Genomic DNA, 10255 nt, shown 5'->3' on the forward strand with positions numbered 1-10255 from the left:
AGGAAACTGAGACCCCGAGGAGGCAAGCACTCTCCAAGGCCACCCAGCCCCACGTTCACCAGTTTAAAGAACACACCCCCTCCTCCCTACTTCATTGCCCCACAGGGGCACCAGGAAGGCAGACTGGCTGGAGACTGGAGTTTTGCATAAGAATCCCTGACCCAGTTACCAAAGAAACATTGAATTCAACACAGCCCAGGGAGCAGGGCTTCTGCAGGTCCCAGAGCTCAGTCTGCCCTGGGGATGGGCTGGAAAGAGATGGGAGTTAGAGACCTGGGCGCCAGGGTGGGTGGCCTCACCCCTCCTCTTTCTGAGCCCCAGGCTATCCCACAGAGCCCCCCACCCCCACCCTGGTCTGGTCCATAGAAAGTCCCCTGGGCACAGGGCTGCACCCAAGCCCTATATCCTCCCTCAGAACTCAGGCCCTTCTCACCTCCTGTCTGAGGGGCACCACGGAGCCCACCCAGTCTCCCCGACTGCACAACCAGCCTTCAGCCCCAGGCAGAAGCCACCACTCCGCACCCACTTCCCATCAGAGAGGAAGGTCCCTAGACCGACAGCAGCCTGGCCGCTCCCTCCCTCCCACTTGAGTTGCAATCAAGAGCCTCTTCACAAAGCTTCTTGGTGATTTTTATTTTATTTTATTTTATTTTATTTGGTATTAAGGCACCAGTGAATTACCTGTGCAGCCTTATACTGCTTTCTCCAAATGAAAAGGCATTGCCAGGCCCCTCCCAGCCAGCCCCCCACCCCAAGCCTGAGGATGTCAGAAGAGGAGCACTTCCGAGGAAGCGAGCACACCTCTCCCGCGTCAGAGTGCAGCAGTGCACTCGGGGTGCCCGCTGGGAGTGGCAGTCACAAGGTGATGTCCATCCCCAAAAGATCACCCCTGCTCTCACCCTCCTCGCCCTCCAGTGTGCGCAGGGCCACCCCGGGTGTTCTTCTGTCCTCTGCCTCCGTGTTTCAGTGGGGCACCATATGCAAATGAAGCCCAAGCAAGACCCAGGCGCAGTCCCCAGCGTTCACCACAGAGATGTGCCCTTCCGCAGGGGAACATGGGAATCCATTCATTCTGGAGATGGTAGAGCAGGCCTCAGCAGTGGCCTCGGTGGGCGTGGCAGCGGGCCTTGTGGAGGTGGTGGTGGTGGAGGTGGTGGTGGTGGAGGCCCGCATGGTGTCCGTGAGGCATGTGGCCAAGATGATGGGGGTGGTGAAAGTGTCCCAGGCGGCCCCGGCCCGGGAAGAACCAAGGCTGGGTCCGCCGAACTCGGTTTCTCCTTACAGCCCGACGGTTCCCCTCCACGTCATGGTCGTGCTGTCCCCCGTACAGGCAGGTGGCCAGCAGCAGCAGCAGCAGCAGAAGGGCCACAGCAGCTCCTGTGATCAACCCCACGAGAGTCGCGCTCCCCAGGAGGCCTAGCATCTGAGAGCTGGATCGTCCCCTCTGCTCAGCGGCTCCTGCTGCTTCCTCCCCTTCGGCAGCCTCTGCTCAGCCCTCTCAGTAACTGGACTTTGTTGTTTCAGCTCCTGCAGGCTGGAAAGCGGCCAGGAAGTGTGGACACAGCCTCTCTGGGCTGGGGCTGCAGGCCAAGGGTGAGGCCAGGCGACTGTTAACTCCAGGGAGGCCTGGGGGAGGCGGGGTGGGGACAGAGGACTGGCAGTCTGGGAGCTGTGGTGGGAACAGCGCTGGGTCTGGACATGAGAGGCCTAGGCCCCCATGCCTGCTGCCTGGACAAGGGACCGGGCCACCCCTCCCTCTCCCTGGGCCTCAGCTGCCTCCTCTTTTTGAGGCAGTAAAACACAGTGATTAAGAACATGGGTTCTGGAACCATACAACTCTCTAGCTCTGTGACTGTGCACAAGGTTACCTAACCTCTCTGTGCCTCAGTTTCCTCATTTGTAAAATGGCTAATGAGAATATCTTCCCTCATAAGGTTGTCTGAGGATTCAAGGAATTAAGATTTGGAAAGCAATTAAACCAGTTCCTGACACATGTTTACCATCCATATTATTGCAATAGAGTTTGAACTAGATGACTTGGGAGAACTTGTCATCTGAGAGTCTGTGGCTCCCTGTCCTATGGCACCAGAGAGTCCTCCGGGACTGAGTCAGCTGTGGCAAGTTATGTTCACGATACAGTCTTCCCTATAAGCCAGCCTTTGGTCCCTGCTCGGATCATCTGATCTGGGCCTTAAGAACCGAAAGCGCTCAGCTGCCTGTACAACCACCAGTCCTACGGGTGACACCGTCACGGAGAAATAACAGGGAGCCAACACAGGTGACTATGCTATTCACTTGGACTTTATTAATGCAGGTTCACTCAGCTTTATTAATGCAGGTTCAATCCATATCTATACCAACCTAATAACAATACTAATCACCCAGAAACAGTCAGTAGTAACATCACATGAGAGAAATGGAGGATGACAAACCCAAGTCCCAGAGTCTCAGTCTGTGGGCCTGGGAGACAGCATGGTGAGCAAGGGCCGTCAGCATCTTGCAAGGGAGAGTCTCCAGAGCCAGGCGGGCGGCAGGACGGACAAAGTCCTCAGTCCAGCAGGGCAGAGCCTGCAGCTGCTGATGCCAAGGGAGGTCAGTGTGGTGTGGAGCAGCGCTCTGGTGTGCGGAGCTCGGCCATCTCAGCAGTAGCCTGAAGCCTGCCTCAGTTACACCTTGAAAGTGGTGTGTTCCGCATCTCTAGGTCTCTTAATATGTGTCTTGGCACCACTGATGGCAAGTGGGGAGGCTATAAATCGATGGTCCTGCTCTGCAGACAATGCTGTTCTGGTCACGTGTACAGCCACCTTAGGTGTGCCTCCTTGCCAGATGTGTCTAGCATGATTTAGGTAGAGTCCCTCTTGAACCAAAGTGTCATGGCTGACTGGCAGCCATCTTGGTTGACATGAGTGACTCCATTTTATGTATTTTATCCTATCTTGGCCAGACCAATGCCACTTTATTGGTCTTGCTCTCCACATCAGGTTATGTCAAACAAATTGTCTCCTACTTCAGGAACTCTGTGAGGCACCATGGGCAGATTATTCTCATCCAGGGAGGCCAAACAACTGTCTCTCGGTCCTTGGTCCTGCTGGGTCCTTGGTCCTGCTGGGAACCAAGAGGATTGGGGCATTAGCCCATGACTGCAGGAGGCAGGAAGGAGGCTGCTGAGCTCAGAGAGGCCAGGCGCCCGGGCCCGGGCTCCTGGTTTCCAGTTCAACAGCCTTGACTTGCCATAAACGGCAGGCTCCTTGCTCCCCGTCTCACCCTCCCTGCCCAGCGGCCTGGACATGCTATTCCTGCTTGTGGAGAATTTACAGCGCAGGCAGGGCCTGAGCCATTGCAGACTCCACTCCCCCTGCTAGTCCCAGCTCCCCTCTGTTCATTCATTGGACTCACACACTCCAGGGATGGGCGCCCGCTGTCTCTCTGGTCAGTCCTTTCTGCAGTGGGCTTGTCGGGCTGTTCTCAAAGCTCTTCTTCACACAGGGCCTCCCCAAAGCTGCCCATCTGTCCCCAGCAGCCCTCCCTCCTGCCCTGTCCACTCTGCCCCTTCCTGAATGTGTGCCCATCTCCTTGCCACCTAGAAGAATGTTCCAGCAGCTGGCAAGGCTGCCTCTATGTGGCCTTGGGCCAGCCCCTTCCCTGACCCAGCCTATTTCCTCCTCTGGAGAAGTGTCAAGGCAAGAGGTGACCTCCAGGGACCTTTCCTCTCTGCCCTCGATGGGAGAGTTCTCACAGGGAGGCCTCAAACCTTAATGAACACTTTCTCTGGATGAAAATGCCAAACATTCCTTCAACCAAATTGGGCTCAGGGGACAGAGGGTCTAATGAATCCTGGGGCTTTCGGCTCCCCAGGGGAAGCCACTTGAACTTTTAATAATACTGGAGTGAAAACTTCCTCCTGCCCTTCTTGGGGCCCTGGGAGCCCAACTGCCTTCCCTGAGGGCCTATTAAGAAGGGAAGTCTGCTAGGAGGAGGGGGAGGAACTTTCTCCTTCTTTTCAGTTTCTCCAAGACAACTCCACGCCACACCAGCCACTTGCAGGGCTTCAGTGAGGCCCAACAGTATCACCCGGGCCCCGCCCTCACTGGCTGTTGGAGAAACTGAGGACTTTTCTAAGGTCCCTCAGCTTTGGGGACCACACTATCTGGCAGGCAATCAGGACAGCACTGTTCCTGGAGGGAGAGGGTATCCAGAGCGAGAGTCTGAGATCATCAGCTGGGGACCTTCCACAGAGCTAAGAGGGAAGAGGATGTGTGGATGTGGATGACTTTGGGGAGCAAGGATTAGGGGGGAGCCCCCACTGTTCTCTCTCTCGCTCTCTCTCTCTCTCTCTCTCTCTCTCTCTCTCACACACACACACACACACACACACACACACACAACATTTATTATCTTAGGTGCACGGTCACTCCCCACCTGGACAGAAGATAGGATGCCAGGGTGAATATTTTATTAGATGCTTCAGGCACTCTGGGAAGGGTGCGGAGACTTCAGAAGTGACTGAGACCTGCGTGGAGGCCTGACTGGATGCAGGGCTTGCAGGACTGATGACTTTAGAGGAACCATGGCTGGGGTCCATGGATCCCTTTCCTCGGAAAAGCTGCCCTGGGGTGTCGTTGCTTCTCCCGTAGGGTTGGGTCTAATACACATTCCACAAGCAATCTTCCTAGCTGTAAGGGCCAGAGTTCCAGACCACATGGCTGACGGGTCAGCCTTTTGTAGTTCATATCATTTAGTTTCACGCCCATACTTTTCAGGGTGCACAGACTTATACATATTCTTGCATGTGTGTGTGCACTTGTAAACCAACATTACTCTGTGGGCAAACTCATGCATCATGAAATATGTGCGCACACATTCATGCACACATCACAAGTGCATACAAGCTTCACACAATCTCACAAATTTGCTGCAAGTGGTTCGTGGTTGTTCAGTGTTAACAAGCATTGTTTTTTCTAATTGGTGGCGCCACCTAGTGGTCACACTGTAAATAAATTAGTTTAATATTCTGACCTGTCAAAAGATACAGTACCCTGATTTTTGTTTATACATCATAATTTGAACCCACCCAGTTAACTCCTCTCTGTTCCAAATCCTGGTCCATACTTAAGGAATTTATACAAGATCTAGTGCAGAGGAAACCAGATTGATGGATGTATAGCTCTCCCTTCCCTAAGCATGGCCAACTGGATCTCCCAATCTAGAATACTCAACCATTAACAGCAGGGTTAGTGTTTTTTCTTACTCCATTGCCTGGTGCCAACATGCTTGAAAATTACCTGCATAATCTTTTATAGATCAGTTTCAAATTCCAAACCCAACCAAATATAAATCTAGGTACTTCTCTAAAGTAAGTAAATAGAAAACATTTCTCGACATATGAAAAAGACATGATATTATATCCTTATTACTAGGGTTACTAGAATCTAAAAAACTGAGAATAGCAAATCCCCAATTTTATATTCTAAATAATAATCATATGTGAATTTATTTATACATGAATTTGGGGGAATAAGCACAACAGGACATTTACTTTAGCTTAAAAACTAAATCAGGAAAGACTGCTTTGAGAACCCTCCCCACAACTCTGAAAAAAATAATGAAGAGATTGAGAAAGAGAGAGGAAAGGCTCAGGAAAATAAATATACTTGTATAATAGACATTCCAGAAGTACCGAGCCCAGGGAGAAACAGTCGTTAAGTACATACAGGAACCTTGCTGACCTGAAGAATTAAGTCTTCAGATCAAAGGTGCACTGAGCAGTAGGCAAACCATCTGAAGAGGTTAAGCCAGAGTATTTAGGTATATCAAGGTGAAATTTTAACGTTGAAAAATGTTATATAAAAATAAGTGCTTTCCTTTATACTTTTAATTCATAATTGCCAAAACTTGGAAGCAACCAAAATGTCCTTTGGTAGCTTAATGAATAAATTAAAAAATAAAGTAGATTCAGACAATGGAATATTATTCAGCACTGAAAAGAAATGAGCTACCAAGCCATGAAAAGACACAGAGGAATCTTAAATTCACATTACTAAGTGAAAGAAGCCAATCTGTGAATCCGAAACTGCTCTAAAAATAGAGTTTATTAAAAAAGAAAAAAGATAAAGAAAATAATCTTGCGAATAACAGGAACTGTTTAAACTGTTTCAAAGAATAGAGAAAACTTTATTTTAAAATTTATACAATTTACTTCATAAAATGAGCATAACCCTGATACCAAAGCTGACTGCAATAGCACAAAAACACTAAGTAACAAAACTATAAAATTTCTAGAAATAAATCTAACAAGATTCCTAATAGGGGAAAAAAAAAAAAGACAGCATTTTGCTGAGGTCCGTGCAGGAAGACCTGAATAATTGAAATGACACACCGTGGCTGAATGAGAAGAGCCCATATTGTAAGTCCACACTAAATCTCAGTGAATGTTGATTACATGATTGCCATTCACAGGCACCTATTGAATGAGATATTACGTGTGATAGGAGTAATATTTTGAAAATATTAATGTGCTTCTTCATTTGCCCTTCCAAATACATGAGCTTCTTCCTTGCTGGTCCAGGGCATCAATGGAAGAGAAATTTGAGTATTACAGGAAAAATACAAACAGAGAGAAAAAGTTAATATGCAACCTTTGACATTCAAAAAAATTAATATGCAACCTTTTGCTTGCAAGTCAAGTCATTTTCCTGAGGCGGTTTTCTAAGTTTTTAAGAATTGACTTGAGAGAGAGAGAGAGAGAGAGAGAGAGAAAACATCAGTTTGTTGTTCCACTTACTTATGCATTCTCTGGTTGGTTCTTGTATGTGCCCCGACCAAAGCTGGAACCCGCACTGGGACAACGCTCTAACCAACTGAACTCCTCGGCCAGGGGTTCTCCCCTTTCAACAGACGAAGTCAAGCACCAACCTGAGGACACACCCATGGTGTTCTGCCAGAGTAGAGAAAGCTACCCCATTCCTCATGTGGCTGCCAAGCAGCATAGGTTTGAAGCTCTAAGATGGATGGAGGCCGTGCTATCCAGGGCCAGGGAAAGCCAAAGGGATGATGGAAAGGAGAAGAAAGAGGAACGAAGTGTGAAGCACGTGCAGCAGCCCCTGGGGAACTCCAGAAATAAACGGAGAGGCTGCCGGAGGATGGGGGCAAAGACAAGTAAACTGAGACACTGACGTTATTTGGATGCAAAGTATAGTCTACAAATTCTGGGTATTCATGAAAATGTGACCTCATCTGTGCACACAGGGCCATTAGTGTTGGGAATGTTTGTGTTCCAACCGTGAGCTTATGCACAGACAATAGTCTGGAGAGCTACATGATATAATGTTAACTGTGCTTCTCTCTGAGGGGTTACAAGTGACTGATTTTAATTTGAGAATCCATATTTTTTAAAATTTCATGTTACTTGTATAATAATAATAGAAGCAACAGAAGTTATAGCAGCTTTAGAAAAATATTCAGAGACCATTTTCCAATAGAATAATCCGAATCCTAGCCACGCAGTCCACCTCATTCGCCAAGGATGAGAGCAGCCAGACTCCAGAACGGGAAATTCGATTGGTGTCAGCTTCAAGATGCCAGAAAGTGGCAGAAGTGTGCCAAGTTGGCTGTCCTCAGGGATGTGTGGGAGCTGATTAACCCCAGGTATGACTGTTTTTGCATACCTCCCCTGGACGGCATGCCCGTGGGCTTTTAGACATGCACATGGAGGTAAACACAGTAAACTTTCTTGAGCCTCAGTTTCCCCTGGTGCACAATGAGGGAAAAACTGGAGAAAGATGAAATCAGTGCAGTCTAAGGTTCTTTCCCCTCTGAATTTTCAAGTCTCTGTAATTTTCTGGAACCATCATCTGAAGGTAATTGTGACACTTAGAATTATATTAATTTATTTAACTAACATCTGTTTAACCAGGCCCTGCGGTTAGTGCTGAAGCTGGGGGGGAAAGACACAGTCCTGGCCCTCCAGGCATTTTCACCTAGAACAAGGGCCAGAAATATAAATGATTATAATGTATCAGGTAAATTCTGGGACATGTGTTCACAAGGCGCCAGGAAATTGCAAAGGAAATTGTCATTCATAAGCAATAAACTCCTCTCCCTTTCTTCCCCAGCGTGCTCTTTTAATGCTTGCTGCAATACTCTTTACAAACTTATCTGATTTAAACCTCACAACAACTCTATTATATTTAGAGTACATATGAAGCTTAGAGAGTTGAAGCACTTGCTGTGGGTCACACAGGTCGGAAGCGGCAGAGCTGGAATCAAGCCCAGAGCTGCCTGACCCCAAAGCCTAACCGTAACCCATGGAGACACTGGCTAGACTGAGCGGTGCACTGCACAAGGCCTCACGCCTCCCTTGGAAAGTGGCAGAGAGAAGCCATGTGTCTGAGAATCCACACGTGAGGAGAAGGAGGACATGAGGGGATAATGGAGGGAAAAAAGACAAGAGTCTTTTAAGGACGTTTGCCTTAAAAATTTGAAAACCTCCTGATGAGGCTTTTGTAGAATAATGCCCAAAGAGATAATAGTTTTCTGAGTGGCTTTCCAAACTATCCTCTACCAAGAAAACAAAAAAGTCTTCTTAAAAATAGGCAATAATAATTTTTTTGTAAGAAAAGTCAGTATATTTATGGTTTGGGCAATAATAATTTTTTAAAAAGATAGTTGGATAGGTAAATTGATATGTGTTAATGCAAATCTTTAACAATGGTAGAAACTAGGTTTTACATAGATGGCTATTCATGCTACCATTCTTTTTCAATCTTTCTATGTGTTTGAAAATTCTCACACACACAAACAAAAATGTTGGGGAGTGGGAAGTAAGCAATATTTGCAGGGGGAGTAGGGGAGTAGAGTTTTTAAGTGCGGTCCACGTGGCTGCCGAGCACAGGGAGCGCGGCTAGTCTGAGTGGAGCGGTTCTGTAGATGTGATACAGACTCCAGATTTCAAAACCTTAGCACACAAAAGAATGTAAAGTGCTTCATTAATAATTTTTATTTTATTTATGTTAAAATCATAGTTTTTAAAATATATTTGGTTAAATAAAATATAGAGTTGAGATTAATTTCACCTGTTTCTTTTACCTTTTTCAGTGTGACTATCAGAAAATTTTAAATTACATTCTTGACTTGCCCTGTAGCTCTTCTGGATAGCGCGCTCTGAGGCATCCAGGCCGCCACTGTCTCTGCTCCTTTGCTCAGTCACACCTGCCCTGGACCTAGTCCTGTGCTGAGGAAAGCAGCGATGAGTCAAACAGAGTCACGGCCTCAGAGAGCTGAAGGTCAAGGTCCTGGGGCCAAGCCAAGACAGAGCTGAAAAGATCAGGTGATTTCAGCATCTTGGAAATCTCAGTGACTTTCTTGCTGTGAGTGTTCACTCGGTGCCTTTGCATTAGACTCTAGGATCAGACCTTCCTAGGGAACACTTGGAAATATAAGGGGGTACTTGAGGTTGTCAGGATGAGTGGGGAAGTGGAGTCAGCATTGCACATGCAGAAACCAAGGATGATAAACGTCCCATAGTGCGCAGGATGATCCCACATGAAGAAACACGGCCAAAACACCACAAGTGTGCGTGTTGAGGGACCAAGAAGAAGAAGAAGAAGAAGAAGAAGAAGAAGAAGAAGAATGACACACCTGTTCCTCCCTCTGGGTAAGGACTCTAAGGCTTGTTCTCCAACCCACACGGGGGCAGCACCATTATGTCTCTGGAGGCAAAAACGAGGAGCCTCCAGGGGTACTGAGTCACATAATCCAATTCAGTATCTCCACAAGGGTAGAGGAAATACCCTGGGACAGCAGGGGACACCTGAGGGCTTGGCTCCCAGCAGAAAACCTGCCTGATCATGTGTGAAGACTGCCAATGGTGGTGTCCGGGGAGCCCGGCCGAATTAGCCCACCGGGAGGGAGCCTGTCTTTAGGGCCCAGGGTGCCCGCCTGCAGCCTCAGGCCCTACAAGGAACAGAAACCTGGGGGTGGAGCCCAATAAAAATGAGTCTAGTCCCAGAGGATGGAGCCATGGCAGATGGGGAGTGTGAGTGGGTGTCCCACATGATTCTGGTTCAAGGGCTGGAGGTCCCAAACTCTACAGATCCCAGAAGGCCTTGGTTGAGGGACAGGTGAAGGTATGAAGATTCACAGGGAAGCAAGGGACTTGAATAAACGTTTCTCAGAAAAGCTCTATGAAAAGCCAGTAAGCACATGCAAATACGCTCAATAGCACTAATCACTAGGAAAATGCAAATCAAAACCACAG

General features: G+C 48.0%; 1 protein-coding gene across 1 annotated transcript; it reads right to left on the reverse strand.

Annotated features, from left to right (window-relative positions):
- Positions 1-640: 640 nt before the first annotated feature.
- On the reverse strand, positions 641-1485 carry HRCT1 (histidine rich carboxyl terminus 1). Its single transcript, XM_054584991.1, has one exon. It carries the CDS (start codon positions 1421-1423, stop codon positions 1094-1096), a length of 330 nt encoding a protein of 109 aa, XP_054440966.1. The 5' UTR covers positions 1424-1485; the 3' UTR covers positions 641-1093.
- Positions 1486-10255: the final 8770 nt, after the last annotated feature.

This window comes from Pteronotus mesoamericanus, unplaced genomic scaffold, assembly GCF_021234165.1.
Source record: "Pteronotus mesoamericanus isolate MK-2021 breed Mesoamerican mustached bat unplaced genomic scaffold, CSHL_Meso_final contig_78, whole genome shotgun sequence".
In the NCBI taxonomy this organism is placed as follows: domain Eukaryota; kingdom Metazoa; phylum Chordata; class Mammalia; order Chiroptera; family Mormoopidae; genus Pteronotus; species Pteronotus mesoamericanus.

What these genes read in the sequence shown, in the direction of transcription:
- HRCT1 (XM_054584991.1), bottom strand. Translation starts at nt 1,423, where the DNA reads ATGCTAGGCCTCCTGGGGAGCGCGACTCTCGTGGGGTTGATCACAGGA.